The sequence below is a fragment of the Diabrotica virgifera genome, chromosome 4, assembly GCF_917563875.1.
Source record: "Diabrotica virgifera virgifera chromosome 4, PGI_DIABVI_V3a".
Classification (NCBI taxonomy): domain Eukaryota; kingdom Metazoa; phylum Arthropoda; class Insecta; order Coleoptera; family Chrysomelidae; genus Diabrotica; species Diabrotica virgifera.
In genome coordinates, this window is record NC_065446.1 from 152,819,730 (window position 1) to 152,839,825 (window position 20,096).

A 20,096-nucleotide genomic window follows, 5' to 3' on the forward strand; every position below is an offset into this window, starting at 1 on the left:
CAGCCGCGGAAAATTGACCAAAAGCAAATGAAAACTGAGATAACTACTGAGTTTATACGAAGGATAAAACAGCTGCTTCGTTCACAGCTTAAGAGTAAAAATTTGTTGAAGGCACTAAACACCTACGCTTGTTCCGCGCTTAGCTATTCATTTGGTATTGTTAAGTGGACAAAAACAGATACAGAAAATCTTCAGCGACAAGTACGAACACACCTCACAAAGGCACAAAAACACCATCCTAAAAGTGCAGTAGAGATAACGACATTACCACGGAATCTAGGAGGAAGAGGGCTTGTGGATATAGGTGAGCAATTAGATAAACAAATTGCTAATTTAAAAACTTATTTTCAGATGCAATCTGAGACATCTACTCTACATCGCGCTATTTGCGCAGTAGATGACACAACACCGATCAAACTGAGGGAACCAGAAATGCGCATAAACCACCTCACCAAAGACGAAAAAATGCGCACCTGGATGGGTAAACCTCTGCACGGGCGACATCCCAATGAGGTCAGCCAAGACTACGTCGACAATACAGCGTCGAACTATTGGTTGAACTCAGGAAAGATGTTCCCTGAAACGGAGGGTTCATTACTGGCCATTCAGGATCAGGTTATACCAACCAGAAATTACCTGAAATATATCGTCAAAGACCCTCAGGTTCAAAACGACACATGCCGATATGGATGTCAAGCCCAAGAAACCATCCAAGACCTTACAGGGGACTGCCAGGCATTTGCTGCAACTGAATACAAGGAACGGCATGACGCAGTGAGAAAAATCCTTCATCAAGGGATAGCTGTCAAGCTGGGACTTCCCCAAACGGACCATCTCCCGTATTATCAATACGTCCCTGAGAGTATGCTTGAGGATGGCAACTACAAGCTATACTGGGACCGCACTGTGCTCACAGACCAAACAGTGGCACATAATAGACCATATCTCGTACTAGTTAATAAATTAACAAGAGAAACAACACTAATTGATGTGGCGATACCTAACAACAATAATCTACGTAGTAAATTTACTGAAAAGATCGCCAAGTACAGAGATCTGGAAATTCAAATACGAAGGTAATGGAGAATGCAAAATACCCAGACGATACCGATTATTATGTCTACTAAACTGGAGTCATTCCGAAGACCCTCCTCGAAAGCATAAAAAAGCTGGGTCTAAATGAACACCTTTATAAGACCATGCAGAAAGCTGTACTACTCGCGACGGCCAGATGCGTACGGAAATTTCTGGGAGAAACTCCAGCATAACAAGTCACCTAGGGCTCGATAACACGGAAAGAGTCCCACCAGAACTCAATCCTTTTGATACCGTAAGTATCTGGGATGAGTCAATTTTCCCCTTAGAGGGAGTGTGAGCCGTATGGCTAAATCTGGATAATGCAATCCATTAACCTTCGGATGACCAAGGGGGGTAAATTTGGACCCATTGCATGTTTTTTTTTATAGATTCAGAAATATTTTCAAATTTAAACTCATTCTTTTTTTATTTGACTTTAATATCATTCTAGATACCCTCATATTTTGTAATAAAAAAATTCCCTATATTTTACGAAAAAAAAAAAAATGATTTGTGAATTTGGGGTCAACGACAAACTCCCTTGGCCTTCCATATTCCAATTTTATATTTATGTGGAAATTGTATGTAAGAGACAATTTCATATTGAAAAAAAAATGTTTGCTAAACCTGTGGCGACGTAATTAGTGTATATTTGAAAATTTCTTTAGCTCAAGTTCAGAATGATGATTCCTGTTTTTGTTCAGTTGTAATTAAAAATATGTTTTACTAATGTTTATTTATAATTTATTGATAGAATAGTAACATTAAAATTACGAATACATTATTACATTTCTTAAAACAACTTCATTTTGTTGTCAATTGTCATTTTTGACTTGGGGTCATTTTTTACCCCCGTTGGTCATCCGTGTAACAAAAAAAGGTTGGTCATCGGCGGAAGGTTAATTAAATTTAGATTTATTGGATTGTCCACCCTATTCATCAGATGTGGCCCTAGCTAATTCTATCTATTTAAATATCTAAAAAAATCCATGCGTGGAAAGCGTTTTTCATCAAATGGTGAGGCTATAACAGTATCATGTATGAGTATGTATTGTATTATGTTGTATTGTATTGTATTGTATTGTATTGTATTGTATTGTATTGTATTGTATTGTATTGTATTGTATTGTATTGTATTGTATTGTATTGTATTGTATTGTATTGTATTGTATTGTATTGTATTGTATTGTATTGTATTGTATTGTATTGTATTGTATTGTATTGTATTGTATTGTGTTGTATTGTATTGTATTGTATTGTATTGTATTGTATTGTATTGTATTGTATTGTACTGTATTGTATTTTATGTAAGAGTATGTATTGTGCATGTGCATCCCTTCCAGATTTTCACTTCAGGGATACGTTTATAGACTGAAATCTTGTTGAAATAAGTGTATTAATGTTCAGGGTGTTTATAGTAGATAATAAACCATAAAAATTTGTTTTTCTTATCGAATTGCAAAACTCATTGAACAGCCTAGTCCTAATATATCCAGATTATTCATAAGTTTCGTTAAGAATAAAAACGATTAAATAATTTATTTTACAAATTGTTCTAATAATCAACACACAAGTTCAATATGTTTTTAAATGTGAAGCAGAATATAATCCAATTCTTCACTTGTAATGTGTATAATTGTTACCTTCAATATTTTATAGAATATACCAAGGAATATACGGCGGAATGTATGAACGAAGGGATATTAAAAATTCAAGAAAAATGCTTAGGCTTGAGTAGCAATCCGATGTCTCCAATGCGTGAAATGTCACAAATTACATGCAAGTAAGTAAGCGCATTTACTATCACTGTTAATAATGTTACACAAATTTCCCCGTCCCCTTTAAATAAATCTGAAGGGTGCCATGCGAAAATTTGAGCAGAAATTGTCTAACCAATTTTTTAAAACAAATTCCAAAGCTCATCTTTTTTGCTCCAAAAGATATATTTTTCCATTCTTGTGTTATTTTAAACAGAAAAGGTCTGTGTCATATTTCCCGAAAGTGGACAGTTTTCGAGTTATAAGCAGTTTAAAATATTGAAAAAGACTGTATGACTTGTACACACTTCTAATATATAGGTCAAATTGGCAACAGGTGTCTTTTCTAAATAAACTGATAGTGTGAAAAATTCTTTATTAAAATGAGCTAAGTATTTTCGGCATGGCACATGCCATATTCAGAGCTTCCTTTAAGAACAGTACTTGGTACCAGAGATAGTAGTAATTTTGGTACCATTTACTGTCAGTTGTTCTGTTCCAATTTGTGCTGTTCTGACTGCTTTCTACAGGATTATATTAAAAATAATAAGTGCCAGCACGTCTCCGTGTTTCTGGCATTCTGACCACTGTTTTTCAAACGGTCCTAAGAGTTTGTTACCTATAAGTACTCTAGATCTACAGCCGTTTACACATATGTATCTAAACGAGCTGGATAAGTGTTTTGGAACTAAAGTTTCTATCATTGCAGTCCATATCTGATCCTTTTCATTTAACACATTGCGTGCCACGCTTTAATCGGGATACTACTCTCACTCTCAGGGGCAATTCATATCCACGGCCATCACAGTTAGTCATACATTATGTAAATCAAAAATGAGCGACGTGGCACGCAATGTGTTAATGCTCTCATACGCTTGTCTGAAATATATGAAGAGTTTATGGATAGTTTTATTGAATTTTCATCCATTTTCAAGCAAGTACCTTTGAATAAAAATATTATCTATGGTCGATCTATTTTTTCCATATTTATGACACATGCTATTTTTTAACAGTTCTAGTCACGTGAGACGTGGCCACTGCCATATTAATAACTACCTTCTCTCGTTGTGAAGTTACAAAAGTTGGTTTAGTTCCTACGTTAAGTATGTCTAACTCATATTTCATAATGAAGTTTAGTAATGACTAATCTTGTGCATTAGTGTTTATCTTTTTTTCTTGCAATGATTAACTGCAGTCCATTTTTCCTTTACTCCTTCAGTAGTCATTTCATCTCACTTGATGGTTGTTATTCGGAATCATCTTGTGGGAGGTATTCTGATTCGAGAATTATCTTCTTCATACCTTCTTTCTCTATGACCGTCCTATGAATATCCGATAGACCTTTTATTCTACACTTATAAACAAGGACTCTTATATTAAGACAACCCTTTGATAGTGTATGTGGGTATTCGCGCATCTTCTTTGATCTTTTGATTCTTCAGTAACTAGTCTTCTATCTTTAGGTCTTTATTTTACCTCTCTAGACGGATCCTGATTGTTACTTTCTCAGGCTTTTTACTCGTAGACCTAGGTAAGGCGCCTGGGGCGCTTAGGCAGGTTGTTGTATTGACTATATTCAAGTACATAATATACTCGCTCTTAGATGTCCTCCAGAGTTTTCACCACTTAATAGTACATTTTTTGGCATATTTGCTAGCACATCAAAGAAACAGATATACATTTATAATCTATTATAGTGCTTTTCATTCACAGTCATTTGTTTCGAGCTTCTGTCATATGTCGTATAAACCGTGTATATTAATATTATACACAGATTATACAACATATGACAGAAGCTCGAAACAAATGACAATCGATGAAAAGCCCTATATGTTGACTTTTGATAGTTAACATTGTAGAATTTTATAATTTGGTTCTGTTTCTTATCGGTCAATTACCGATGAGGTAGGGGGATTTTCACATTACTGATTTAAATTGTAGTTCTAATTTTGTGATTATTTATCCTGTATAACAATATTACAGTCTAAGAGCTAGTGAACCCTCCGACTAACGGTCGTCCCGTAAGGCTAGAAATTTGTCTAGTGATAATTCATAGCATACCAACGCTAAAAACCATGGCCTGGCAGGCATCAGCGGTGCACGTGTATCTACCAGGTGAATCGGAAAGTGCAAATTTAGGGGGTAAAATAAACTTTCTCCTGTAAGGTTTAAATTTAAGAATGTGTTTGAGTAAGTCATTTAGAAGAAATGTGTACAATGACAGGCGATTCTGAAGACCATAAAACCTTGCCAGGCGAGGGGAAAGATTAGGGATTTTTCCTAAAATTATTTTTTTTGCATCGAAAAATTTTTTTTTTGAGTTTTTTGAATCATTCCAAACAGAAAAGGTCTTTAGTGATTTTTCTCTTAAGTTAATAATTTTTGTTATATAAGCGATTGAAAATTTTGAAAATTGCGAAATCGACCATTTCTAACCCTAAATCGGACATTTATCTAGAAATTTCAAAGTTGCCAAGGTAGGTAGATATTTTTTAAACATTGATTGATGAAATCCCAAAAAGTTTTTTGCAATACGATATCGGAAACCCCTCTGTTTTTTAATTGCTAATCAAGCGGGCGAGACACTGTAGTATAAGTGAGGACGTTTGAGTTGGCATAAATTCCTAATCTCGAGAATGGGCAAATTTCAAGAGAAATCCTCAGACAGGTAGATTTTTATTTTTAAATTAGGACTTTTTGGCATATATATAATACTAGTGACGTCATCCATCTGAGCGTGATGACGTAATCGATGAATTTTTAAATGAGAGTAGGGGTTCTGTGATATCTCATTTGAAAGATTATTTAATTCTCTATTCACTAATATAAACATTAACATAATTATTTATACAGGGTGTACAAAAAATTTTTTTTATTAAATTAACTTTGATTAAATTTGACAAATAAAAAATATTTTTTGTACACCCTGTATAAATAATTATGTTAATGTTTATATTACTGAATAGAGAATTAAATAACCTTTCAAATGAGCTACCACACAACCCCTACTCTTATTTAAAAAAAATCATTGATTACGTCATCACGCCAAGATGGATGACGTCACTAGTATTCTATATATGCCAGAAAGTCCTAATTCAAAAATTATAATCGACCTGTTTGAGGATTTCTCTTGAAATTTTCCGATTCCCGAGATAATGAATTTATGCAAACTCAAACGTCCTCACTTATACTACAGTGTCGCGCCCGCTTGATTAGCAATTAAAAAAACAAAAAAGATTTCGATGTTTTATTGCAAAAAACTCTTCGGGATTTCATTAATCAATGTTTAAAGAATATCTACGTACCTTGGCAAGATCGAAATTTTTAGATAAATGTCCGATTTAGGGTTAAAAATGGCCGATTTCGCAATTTAAAAAAATTTCAATCGCTTATATAACAAAAACTATTAACTTAAGAGAAAAATCACTAAAGACCTTTTTTGTTTGGAGTGAATCAAAAACCTAAAAAAAATTTGTTTGATGCAAATAGAATAATTTCAGGAAAAACCCCTAATCTTTCCCCTCGCCAGGCAAGGTCTGGTGCTCTTCAGAATCGCGTGTCATTGTACACATTTCTTCTAAATGACTTACTCAAACACATACTTAAAGGTAAACCTTACAGGAGAAAGTTTATTTTACCCCCTAAATTTGCACTTTTCAATTCAGCTGGTAGATACACGTGCATCGCTGATGCCTGCCAGGTCATGGTTTTTAGCCTTGTGTGCTATGAATTATCACTAGACAAATTTCTAGCCTTACAGGACGACCGTTAGTCGGAGGGTTCACTAGCTCTTAGACTAATATTTATTGTTAATGATAGGTAAATATAAAAGGTTTATATTATTTCACTAAACGTTCTGAGCTATTCTTTTATCAATTTTCAGTAATAGACTAAGAGCCCGTAGGTATAGATGCAATTTGCTAATCATTTTAGGCGATATTTTACGATTTCTGATGATAAGAGTTGGCGTCATTGGCATATGCCGATGACGTGGATCTAGTTGCCCGCACAACACGCAAACTAGAAGAAATGTATACCACCTTCTCAAATGCCTCAAAAAATATGGGCCTGACAGTAAACGAGGAGAAAACTAAGATGGTGGCATCAACACCCAACAATAGAGCCATAAACATCGGTCACCAATTCTCTGTTGATAACTCTACCTTTGAAGTGGTGGACAAATTCACATACTTAGGCTCCCTGATCACCAAGGAAAACGTCATGACAGAAGAAATCAAGCGAAGGATAATCCTAGCGAACAAATGCTATTTTGGACTCAGTAGACATATGAGAAGCAGAAACTTAAGCCAAAAAACAAAAATAACCATATACAATACCCTTATACAACCAGTGTTGACATATGGATCGGAGACATGGACCATCTCCAAGGCAGATGAAAACCTTCTGCTTATATTTGAACGAAGGATCCTGAGAGGCATATTCGGTGGCATCTGTAAAAATGGTATTTGGAGGAGGAGGTACAACTACGAGGTATACCACAGATATAAACATATATTTGGTGGAAAAGACGTAGTATCTCTTATAAGAATAGGACGACTAAGATATGCAGGACATCTAGCAAGATCACAGCATAACAACCCTCCTAGAAGAATCCTTATGTCACAACCTGTGGGAAGTAGAAATAGGGGTAGGCCAAAACTTAGATGGAAAGATGGTGTAGATGAGGATGGAAGAAAAATAGGCGCAGCAAACTGGCAACGGTTGGCAATGGATAGGACTGACTGGCGTAATAGACTTGGGAAGGTCGAGGCTCTTTCATAGGACTGTAGCACCATTGATGATGATGATGATAAGAGTCGATATTTTAAATATTAGAATGCAAAAGTATTCATACATAGTGTTCATGAACACAATGCCGTCATTTTTTAGTGGCACGTGCGGCGCGTCAAACTTTCCGCTTATGGACGGGATAAATAAATTAAAAAGTACCCCCCCCCTTACTACCAGAATTCAATGGTTTTCAATTTTTTTTTGGAAAAAAGCGTGTAACATTTTTGGAGATGGCTGCAGGTCTATTTTTTTTATTCTGGTGTTTTTTGTCAAACGTTTTTGTCAAAAAATACGTTTTCTTTTAGGTTCTACTATTAAAGTTGTAGGCTTTTATGGCACCTAAAACGATTTAGGCGCAAATTTTCGGCTCTGAGGGCCGGTTGTTCCAACGCTAATAAAAAATGGAATCAACTGATCATTATCAAATATTTAATTACTGTCACTAACTGTCAATATTAACTTTTATGGGGTGGCTGAAAACAATTGATTACAATAATTATGATATTAATTGATTAGTTAATCAATTATGTTAATATTTGTTATGATAATTAATAATTAATAATTAATTAATCAATAAATTACGTTAATTATCATAATGATATTTAACATATTTTGATTACAATCAATTGATTGGCGTAGGAGCAACGGATTTTGTTATTTGATGGTTGTTAAGGGGACTTAATTATAATCAACTTCTTAATTAGCGTTCGAACAACCGGCCCTTAGTCTGTAAATTGGTTTTGCAATAGAAAAAATAAAAGTGGATAAATGAGTTGCTTATTCCCCTTTTTTTTTTGTCTATTTATATTTAATATATTTATTCCGTTACTTTTAGAAAATTCGAAGACGCCGAGGATTGTATTATGGAAACTCTCAGCAACCATTGCTCTCAGAACATCACAGATGTTGTTGTGTCTGTAATAAAAATTTTAAAAACCAACGCATGCAGTTATGCACCTAAACATAGGAGTCGAAGAAGTTTGCATAGAGTTGTAAGGCAATTGGCAATGTCTGATAAGATGGACAGAATTGAGGAGCATTTGAAAACTAAGTGTATCAAAAATGGATTGGACTCTAAAAAATTGGAAGTATGACAATTTCTGCTGGTTAAAAAAATATTTGTATTACAGTGTATGAAGACATTTCCTTTTCTCCATTGTCTTTTACATGATGGAGATGTGATAAAATAAAATTATCGGTTTTTAATTCTCTGAATCGACAAATATGTGGACAAGAGTGAATTAGTTGTTGTGTTATATGCCTTCCTATTCTTCTTCTACACGTGCCATATCAGAATTATCCGACGTTGGCGATCACCATTGCGATCGTCTGCAATATGAAATAATTGTCCTGCCTTTGATATCTGAGGTCATTCATGAATAATTTTAACAAAGAAACTTGTCTTCTTCTTACACCTCTATTTTAATATTCGTTTCGATTTTACCTCACTATATTATGTCCAAGGTAAGACACTTTCCGGTGGCTTCCTATATTCTTTTTTATTTTTCTTAAATAAAAATATGTAGTTCCAAAAATTATGCATCACCTTAACCTTCGGATGACCAAGCGGGGGAAATTGTGACCCCAGCGTATGTTTTTCTTTAATAAATTCAAAAGTATTTTCAATTTTTAACTCATTATTTTTTTATTTGACTTTAATATCATTCTAGATATCCTCATATTTTGAAATAAAAAAAATTCCCTATATTTTACGAATAAAAAATATATTCTGAAGTTGATGTTTAGTAAAATACCGTCTATTATGTGTAATTCCAAGTAGTTTTACGCTAATGACGTCGACTTTGCAAAGTAACAAGACACTTACTTAACATATACACTACACATGACACTAATCTTATGTTGTGACTGGCTGAATGACATAAAGTCCATGCCATAAAAAAAATAAAAAAATAAAAAAATAAAAAAATTAAAAAAAAACTAAATTTTTTTTGTAAATTGTCATTTTTGACCTGAAGTCATTCCCCCCCCCCCCCCCCCCCCCCGCTTGGTCATCCGTGTAGCAAAAAATGGTTGGTCATCGGAAGGTTAAATGCTCATTTTCTTACTTGATATTTTCGTGTAAACAGATTAACGGATTCCTTTATTTGTATTAGTATTCTAGATTTCTCTTTGGCGTTTACACAGTTGGGCAAAGGTTAACTCAAACTTATTTATTGAACGTATACCGGTTGGAAGAAATGTTTCTCTTATCTTAACTTTGAGACACCCTGTAGGGAGAACAAGGTATAACTTTGAGTAAACATACATCGAAACGGTATTGTAGTCTTATGTTTTATAACCATTTTTTTAATGATTCTGATATCTTCAGAAACAAAGAAAATAGACTGTTTTATTCTTTAACATGACGTATTTTAACTGAAACAAGACTAAATTAACAAAAAAAAAATAACAGTTAACAAAACTTTAAAAACAGAAAGTCACACAATCTTACCAATTCTGGTCAACACCTGAAGAGTAATTTGTCGACCAAGTGAGTGAGTGGTATGCACAGCTCAACATATAATAGAGACGAGATTGTTTAATGGAGGCTTTGCGATGTTTTGGGGTGGAATTTTCTTGGGAGTAAGTACGGATTTGGTATCTACGTGGAGTCTCTTTAAATAGCGAAAGGTTCTTTGAACAGATTATCTTTCTTTGAACATTTTGTTCCTTTCGCACTATATACAGGAAATAATTTCATTTTAGTGTTTGGTAAGATATGACCTCCTCACGTACCGCAAGTCGTCAGATAAAACACATATTAAAGAGTAAAACCGTCCTGTTTCTTTTATTAAAAATATCAGAAAATTTCAAAAAGTACAGTGTTCACAAGATATGAGACTACAATATAATTTTGAAATATACTCACCTTTGTACCATTTCCTCCCTACAGAATGTTTGTTTCAGTTAAAACACATGTTAAAGAATTAAACAGTTTATTTTCTTTTTTTTTTCTAAATCTATTAGGGACATTCTAAAAACGAAATGTTCAAAAACAGAATAAACTTGAATGTATAGAAATCCGCCCACTTAAAAATTTGGTCATTTTTGGTGTCTCGTATTTCCTAAACCTGTTGGCCGATTTAGGTGTTTATTTAATATATTTTACCCTGCTTGTTTAACAATATCGCTGTAATAATATTATTGCTAAACAGGTAAATTTCCATTGTTTGCCGGGTGTACGAATCAACTGTGTCTTTTTATTTCCTGGTTTGGGCAATCTTTAATAACTGAAATCTGTTCTGGGTCAGTTTTAATTCCTTCTATGTCCTAGATAGTACGCGTTCTCTTTGCAATAGTGAATATTTCTTATAATTTAGCTTTATATTGGCATTTCTCAATCTATCAAATACCTCGCTTAACTTTTTAAGATGGTCATTAAATGTTTTGGACATAATAATTATATCATCAAGGTACACTAGACATGTTTTCCAGGTAAGTCCTCTTAAAACCATCTCTATCAGACGTTCAAACGTAGCTGGAGAAAAAACAAGGAGATCCGTCTTTCTTAGTTACTAAGACTACTGTTGAACACCAGGTTGAAGTTTCTTCGATGATATCGAGTTTATCATATCTTGTATTATGTTTTCAACTTCTTTTTGTCTAGAAAACCGTAATCTCAGTGGGGCTTGACGAATTGGAATTGCATCTCCAGTATCAATTCTATGTTGAACTAAACTAGTACGCCCTGTAGATTTATCTGATTAAAAAATATCTTAGTTCCCATTTATAAATTCATTACCTTTTGCTAATTCTTCAATTGTTAAGTGATCAATATTTTTGATTAATTGTTTCGCGAGGTTAGCGTCAACTTGATTACTTAAAGCTGTATTCTCTTTCAAATATTTTTCACACTTGATTACTTTTTTTGTATTGGCGTATTTAATGCAATTTGTCGTTCTTCCTTCAATTTAAAAGGCTTTTTAGACAAATTAGCAATTCCTATTGGAATTGTCTCATCTACGTTAACGAGGCACCTAGCTATCAAGATTCCGTCATTAACAAGTTCCTCGCTTTCCAAAATGCCAAAATGTTGACCTTCAGGTTTTTGACTCAGTCTCGCCAGTACGATACTTTCAAAATTTTGCGGAATTTCTGTTTCTTTCTGTAGTTATCTATAACTATATATTATATTTCTATAACTACGAATTTGGGGGTTTTTGTTAGATACAGCCGACCCCCACCCCTTAGGTCCGGCGCAAATTGAACCTAAGCTAGACACAACCTGCGCCAGCGGAACGGATGACCCCTGCAGTTATTTTTCTAGCGCACCGCATATTAAACCCAACCCGAACGAACCGTTGGCTGTCGCTGTGACCAATAGAGACGGGCCACATCAGTGCGGAGCTGTATCGGTTACTTTTGATACCGGTTCTTAGTGGTACTGAGTACAATTACTGATTGCAAAATACTGATGTATCTGATCCTTTTATTGCATTTTGTAGGCAACTTTAAATCGGTATTTCCATACTTGTAACTCGTAACGTTTTTAAAAATATCTTACACGTCCCTAGTAGTCGTAGCGGTATGATTTCGAATTTCGTCATAAGCTGCTGCATAAAAAGGTATTTTATTTCTGCACATAATACCTACATAATAATTAAAATATTCTCAGAGTTACTTAATAATCCCTCCGCTACTGACCTGTCATAAAAAATAACATTATCTGCATATTTCGTTTTTAATTTTTAAGCATAAACAAAAATGTAATATGCCGACAAGTTAAATTTGAGGGTTATACGATATTTTTATTGATCACGGTTTTAAGTAACAAATCATTTTTCACCTTATTTTTCTAATAATGTGTTATTGTAAAGGCTTAACTTTCATGATTAATTTCGTATCGTCGCTTATTTAGTCTACCAAAAATTATCAGAATTTAATGACAAAGACAAAGCAGTTTGCACTCGAGGTTTTGACTATGCTAATATTTTTGTTTATCACAATAAATTGTACTTACTAGGTACCATAGGTATTCATTTCAGATACGTCCATCTCGCAAACAAAAACAAGTAAAAATAAACAACTGGCAGTATGTCACGCGTCCCACGACCCACGAAAAAAACTGCACGTCGATAACAAACGTTCCCAAGCGGGACCTGCGAACGCATGCACTGATCGTATAATGGGTTCAATTTGCGGTCTCTCACTTAAAAGCGTGCTTCACAAAACTGTCCACGCAGTTCGCCGGTGCAGGTTGTGTCTCGCTAAGGATCAATTTGCGCCGGGGCTTAGTGTCGACTTTTGTTCGTTTCCCTGGTCATTGCTTGGATATCTGTGGTCAGTTGTGGGATATCGATTCCTTAGATACCTATCTCTATTAGTATTTCTTGTAGGACTATGTGATGGGTTTTTGGATGTCGATCTAGGTGACTTTCTGACCTCGGTATTTGATTCTTTGCTTGACTGGGATCGACTTCTGCAATTATTTTGGAAATGTCCCATTCTTCCGCAGTTAAAACATCTTCTGTTTTCATTTCGAGGTCTTTGTTGAATATTTTGTAATATGCTTAAAATTTGGGATAAAATATGTTATTAATTATCTGAGGTTGTGACTTCTTCATTTTCTCTAAATCTTATTTCTTTTAATTTTGCGCGAGATCTGAATATACTTTTCGCCACTTCAAACTCCTGAGCTGAGATTAGTGCTCCATTTAGTGTGTTGTGGTGTTGTTTCGATATCATGTAGTCCATCTATTAAAACCTGTATCCCGATTTGTTCCAGAAAATCTTAAGTGCCTGAGGGTACCCTAAATGCAATAATCTTTTTATATCGGCTTCGAACTCTTGCATGCTTTCATTATGTTTTTGATTTCTAACTGCCAGTTGACTCTGGAAAACCTGCTGGCCATATCTTGTCTCTAAAGCTTGCACGAGCGACATGTAACTAACTGCATCCTGAGGAAGAAATTGTTAAACACTTGCAGCTTGTCCTCTAAGTGATACTACCAAAGAAGCAGCCATTTCTTTCTCGATCCATCCATTTGCTCTGGCTGCAGCTTCAAATTGGAAACGATACGTTTCCCATGCTGTTTGGCCATCGAAAGTGGGTGGTTTTAAAATTTTGGTTGTTCTAGTTCCTGGTTCAACTATGGAATTTGATGAAGCTGTCTGTTCTGATTCGATATTAGTTACTGAAATAATATTAGGCGAAGTTTGGGTATTAATCTTTGTTGCCAACTCGACTATTTGTTTTTTTAAACTAGATTTCAAATCGTTTTGTTGCTACTTTTAATCGTTTTGTTGCTGTCCTATTTTACTGTCTAAATAATTTTGTTCTTGCTTTATTTTGTCATCTAAAAAATTTTTTTGTTGTTCTATTTTATTACCTAAAGTTTTTTGTTTTTCTTCTAAAATATCTATCCTATTAATAATTTGACTAACCTCTAACTGAAAATTTTCGTTAATTTGTGACAAACTATTCATAATTTCTTCCTCTTCTATTCTAGGCTTCTCTTTCACCTCCCTACGCTGCTCCATTTCCTCTTTCTCTTCTTGCCTACGTTTCTCTTCATCTTCTTTCATTTGTAAAAGCCAATCTGGGGGTCCGGACTTATCCATTTCTTTTTCCAATCCTGTTGATCTCGTATTAACCATTCAAAATGTAGTATCTCTTCAATCCCACCGCTGTCGCCAAATGTTACACTTCTTCTCAATACTTTATTCAACTCAAACAGGATTACAATAACTTTTACAAAATGACAACTTTTAACTTCAAAATCTGAAATACAACAAATGAACTGTCAATACGGATGGAATGGCCCTGTCCCATTCAAATAGTAAAGCGAGATTGCCACCAACATACAAGAGAGAGGTCATAGAGAGAGACAGAGAATGTGCTGGATAATTTGACAAGCCGTGTAATAGGTATATCAACTTAAATCGGGGAAATGGATCTCATATTTTTTCAACTTGGTATCAGGGTTGATATTTAAAAATTAAGTTAAGTTAATAAAATTTAAAAAAATATGAGGTCCATTTCCCCGATTTAAGTTGATATAGGCAACTGAAATTACACGGCCTGTCAAATTTTCCAGCCCATTCTCTGTTTCTCTCTAGGACCTCTCACTTGTATCGTGGCCGCATTAATTTTCTTCGTGTCTATTTCATCCGTATTGACAGTTCATTAAATACAACCAATTACAACTGAACTGTAAAATGTCAAACACATAATATGTTTATATGTATAGATTTCGGACGTTCTGGACGTCACCAGACATTTCTGGATTATTCCATGATAACCAGAACATTCTCGTACGTGACTACTCCTTTTTTCACGTCAAGGGACTTTTTCTATGTAGGATCAATTTACGGAACTGTCATAACAATATTATAATATTTTCTTTTTGTCTTGTCTCTCTATTTTCTTGTTAGACGGAAAAGTTAAGTACGCTCCCATCTTTTTGAAGTTTGACAGAAGATAGCATATTACAATTATTCTTCGCAATATAATTCTCGTATTATAAAATATTTGGATGTAACTAATAATTAAAATTTTTAAGGACAGCGTAACAAAGATGAAAAGTTGTATAAAGGAAAAACCCCTTTTTTTAACTCCAAAACACATTTACATCAAGCATGTTGACGGATGTACCAAAGAAGTTATTAAAACGTTAAAGGCTTGTTTACCAGAAAAATATAAATATCTTCCTCAACTGATTTTTGATGTTTTTGATTCGATGATAAGCTTCATGTACGATGATTTTATCCTTATAAGTTGTAAGTATATTTTTAAGAATTTATTTTCCATTCTTTGTAATGACTCTTCACTCAAGAGTAGATAAAGTACCTTTATAGTTTAGAATATGGCAAATTGTTATTATGTTCTTTATACAGGGTGTCCCGGAAAACAGTGCGTTCCTTAAAGGTATAGGTAGAAGGCACCATGTAGAACAAAAAACTCTTATAAGATTTTTTTCTAAATGCAACCGTTTGACCAAAAAACTAAAATGTATTTTGGTATCCAAATTTAAATCTGACAACTATGTGCGGTACGCAAATTTAAGCATAGACAGTCCCATGTAAATAGATAGAAGATGATAGTAAACAGATAGTTTTAAAGAATCCTGTTTAGTGTCAATGCCGAAAATGTTTTCGAATAGTGAGTGTATTACCTATTATGTTATTACCTATGAATGGTGTTTGTGAAAGGTTACTTGAAACATCTATTCGGTATATTAATTATTTTCAAGTAAGTACAACTTAGTTATTTCAGTTCACAAGTAAACAAATTACTGAGACATTATCTGGTGTATTTAAGTTCCACTGTAAACTATTAAAACTATGTAATTCAGTTAAAGCCCTCAGCAATACTCAGCATTCAACCCATTTAAACCTTACTAAATACATAATAGTAGTTTAGTTAAAAGATGTGTTTTTATGTTAAAAGATGTGTAATTCGTTTAAAATTATGCAATAGGTATTTCAATACATTTCAAAAGAAAATAATTTTAGTAAACAAATAATAAATACATAAGTATTACCTACTATTAGGTTGGATTATTTTAAATACTGTTAATCACAATCACAAACGAGTTCTTATTATGTTATTATGCCGTAGTGCGTACGATGTTGCCAGTTTATTAAAATTTCCAAACATTAAAATACAGGTATATGGAAAACAATGTTAACTTTTTTTTGGAAACGGTTAACTTTAGAAAAAAATGGTATAGGACTTTTTTGTTCCAAATTGTGTATTCTCTCCATACCTTAAAGGAACGCACTATTTTCCGGGACACCCTGTATATAAATAAAATTAATTGATGATGACCTATCTGTGAATTATACTAAAACTGCTGACTGGCTGTGTTGTTGGACTACAATATAGTTGATTTGCGGGGGTGTATTTAGACCAGGGCGCATCTGTAAAAATATTAGTACATTTGGACGTTGAGAGGTGACTCAAATTTTTTTGAAGAAATTGCTTGAAAATAAACCAAATAATAATATTTGAGTTATTCTCCCTCTCAAAAAGGTCCGGAACATTGTTTAAATAATCAAAATGTCAAAAAATTAAGGAAAAATTCGATTTTTTTCTTCGTTTTTTGATTATAACTTTAAAAGTATTCATTTCCCAGAAAAGTTGTACAAACGTAAAAGTTGCGTAATTAAATTTTCTATAATATAGAACTGCCTAAAAATTTAAAAAATAGTCACCCTTGTTGCAAAATAGCAATAATTGCGAAAAAAACATACAAAAACAAGCATTCGCATTTTAAGTTTTTCAACCATTTATGCTACACTTAGACCCTTCATATTTCACGCAGAAAAACCTTAAGATACAGTAAAACAGTACTGTAAATTTCATTAAGATCGGTTGAATATATTTTGCGAAATAAATTTTGCAATCCAGCTTTCGCAAAAAAAATTCATTTTTTCAAAATGTTACAGGACCGAAACTAAAGCAGATAGCAAGTTGAAATTTTTTTTGCGTATAAAAGTGTACTGTACCTTTCACTTGCAATTTTGCAAAATTAAAATCGATTAACAGCACGGCGTCAGGAATTTTTTAAATAAACATTAATTATTGGTGCTACGCGCAGGACAGCGGATAGTTTGCTGTGATTGGGCATTCCAATGACCTTTGATAATGATTGATACATTTTAATTTTTGTTACAGTTTAAAATAAATACATAAATTTGTTTATTGCAAAATAAAAACATATACTCTATCCTTTGAAATAACACTTTTATTGGCAAAATCTTTCTTTGTTCATATATTTTAACTTAGAGAATAAAAGTTTATTATTTTTAAACATATGCAATTGTTTAAGCAATATTTCACAAACAATAATAAAATTAGTTTGATTTTTGTGGAATTAAAATATTAAAATCTAACAAAATATAGAGTAAGAAAACAATATATTAGATGAAGATTGGAAGAAATTTTGGTAGAAATCAACTTGTGTGAATCGAACACCGCTCTCCTGCGCGTAGCACCAAAAATTAATGTTTATTTAAAAAATTTCCTGACGCCGTGGTAATTAATCGATTTTAATTTTGCAAATTGAAAATGAAAGGTACAGTACACTTCTACAAGCAAACAAATTTTCAACTTGCTATCTGCTTTATTTTCAGTCCTGTAACATTTAAAAAATGAATTTTTTTTGCGAAAACTGGATTGCAAAATTTATTTTGCAAAATCTATTGAACCGATCTTAATGAAATTTACAGTATTGTTTTACTGTGTCATAAAGTTTTTCTGGGTGAAATATGAAGGTCCTAAGTGTAGCATAAATGGTTAAAAAACCTAAAATGCAAATACTTGTTTTTGTATGTTTTTTTCGCAATTAATGCTATTTTGCAACTAGGGTGACTATTTTTAAAAATTTTAACTAATTCTATATTGTAGAAAATTTAATTACGCAACTTTTATGTCAGTACAACTTTTCTCGGAAATGAATACTTTTAAAGTTATAATCAAAAAACGAAGAAAACAATCGAATTTTTCCTTAATTTTTTAACATTTTGATTATTTAAACAATGTTCCGGACCTTTTTGAGAGGGAGGATAATTCAAATGTTATTATTTGATTTATTTTCAAGCAATTTCTGCAAAAAATTTTGAGTCACCTCTCAACGTCCATCTCAAAACAGATGCGCCCTGGACTAATTGTATGTTGTCCATCCCTTAACAAAATTGTGAGGAAGATTAAATAAAACTGAGTGTACGTATTTCTAGAATTCTCGACTCTGGTCAGTCGTAGCTTTTACTGTGGCTGCCTTTGTTTTTATTTTTTAATTTTCGAGTCTTTATGTTACCAAAAATTATAAATATGGCGCACATTATTATATTGATGGTACCCATAAGAAGCTTTTAATATATTGTTTTCACCAACAGTTCACCAAAGTTTTATCAATTTTGAAAAAAAATTATAACGTTAAATAATCCATACCGTTGTCTGTCTGTCCGTTCGTAAACACAACTCTTCCATCATTATACCAGGTTAAATGACAAATGAGGTGTCGAATGAAAGCTTGTAACGTAACATGTAACCCAAGGATGGTACTAAAGGTGAAAAATTTGACCTAAGACATCCGGTTTTAGAAATTCAACCGTAAGTACTGTTTTAAAGTCACCAGAATAGTACAAGCGATATACTATTCAACACTCTTTAGCAAGACGAGAACAAATATATACATCCAGTTTCATGACTATCTGCCCATCCGTTCTCGAATATAACTCCTTCGTTATTAATACAGATATGGACAAATGAGGTGTAGAAAGAAATATTATAACCCAGGGATGGTACTAAAGATAAGTAATTTGACCTTGGACATTCGGTTATAGAGTTGTAACCGGAAGTATTCTTTCAAAGGCACCGAAATATTATTAGCTATATATTGTTCGACTTGCCTTAGCAAGATAAGAGATAAGAAGAAGTGTATACTTTTGGATTTTATTTCATTTCGGTTAAAAAGTTCTAACTGAAAATGCCATATATTACCTATATTTACAGAATTAGTACATGTCACATAATCAATTGAAGTAATTTCTGTTTAAATTGTTATAACCGAAACTTTAGTAAAAACATGACTTAATTTACACAAAAAATTCAAATATCGACTTCAAATTCTAATTTAGATCACTTTGGGTGAAAACCTAGGACTTACGTAGTTCAATTACTTACTTGTTTTTATTAGGGGAATGGCCTGAAATCTTTATTCTTGTTGTTTAAACTAATGTAGCTGTGAGGCATAAGTTCGGATATAGAAAACTATGCTCATTTTCATAGTTGATTTTTTTCGTAAACACATTAACGGATTTAGCGCTACTTTTTTTTATGGCTTTAGTATTTACACATTTGTGCATAGAGCCACACCGTACGGAGGATAACTCATAAATGTGAGTATACATCAGAACGGTATTGTGGTTTTACCAGAATAAGTGGTTAGAATAAGTTTCCATTGCTGTAATGAAGCTCGGGATAGGTTCTGATCCAGGAATAAACCAGGCTAGATTCTTTCGGCATATTGCATTATTCACAAACAGAAGTATTAAACAAAAATTAAACATTCGCATTGACCGACTAAAGGTAAATAATTTTACTGATTTACGGGATCTGATCTAAAACATGAATATTTCAATTTCCGTTAGAAAATTGTAAAACTATGGTTATAGAGGTTATAGTATATAGAGGTTCCACAGTAAAACCACTCCTCTGTCGGCGCTTTGATCTCAAGAAGTAATACCGGCAGTACGCAATTGGTAATTCAGCAGTGGTTGATGCGGGTTTTCCCTGTTAAAATCCGTACGTTTCTATGCGACTAGCAATGCGAGAGTGGGGCAAAAGCGACTAAGAACATTGTGCGGTCGCCATGCGCGACTACAGATTTTACTTCCAATTTTTCGGAGAGTGGTTCTACTGTCCCTCTTTATAGTGTGGTTAAAGGTGTAAATTCTCTTAACAATAGGGGATTTAAAAGAATCACCAGAATTATAGGTACCTACTAAATATAATAAAAGTAAATA

At 33.4% G+C, this 20,096-nt stretch overlaps 1 protein-coding gene across 1 annotated transcript in view; it reads left to right on the top strand.

The window, feature by feature from the left end:
- Positions 1-20,096, top strand: part of LOC114333978 (uncharacterized) — a 92,944-nt gene that overhangs the window by 57,322 nt on the left and 15,526 nt on the right. The window contains exons 5-7 of the mRNA XM_050648430.1: positions 2,737-2,860; positions 8,461-8,713; positions 15,128-15,344. Of these exons, the coding sequence (XP_050504387.1) occupies positions 2,737-2,860; positions 8,461-8,713; positions 15,128-15,344 (594 nt within the window). The remainder of the gene's footprint in view (positions 1-2,736; positions 2,861-8,460; positions 8,714-15,127; positions 15,345-20,096) is intronic.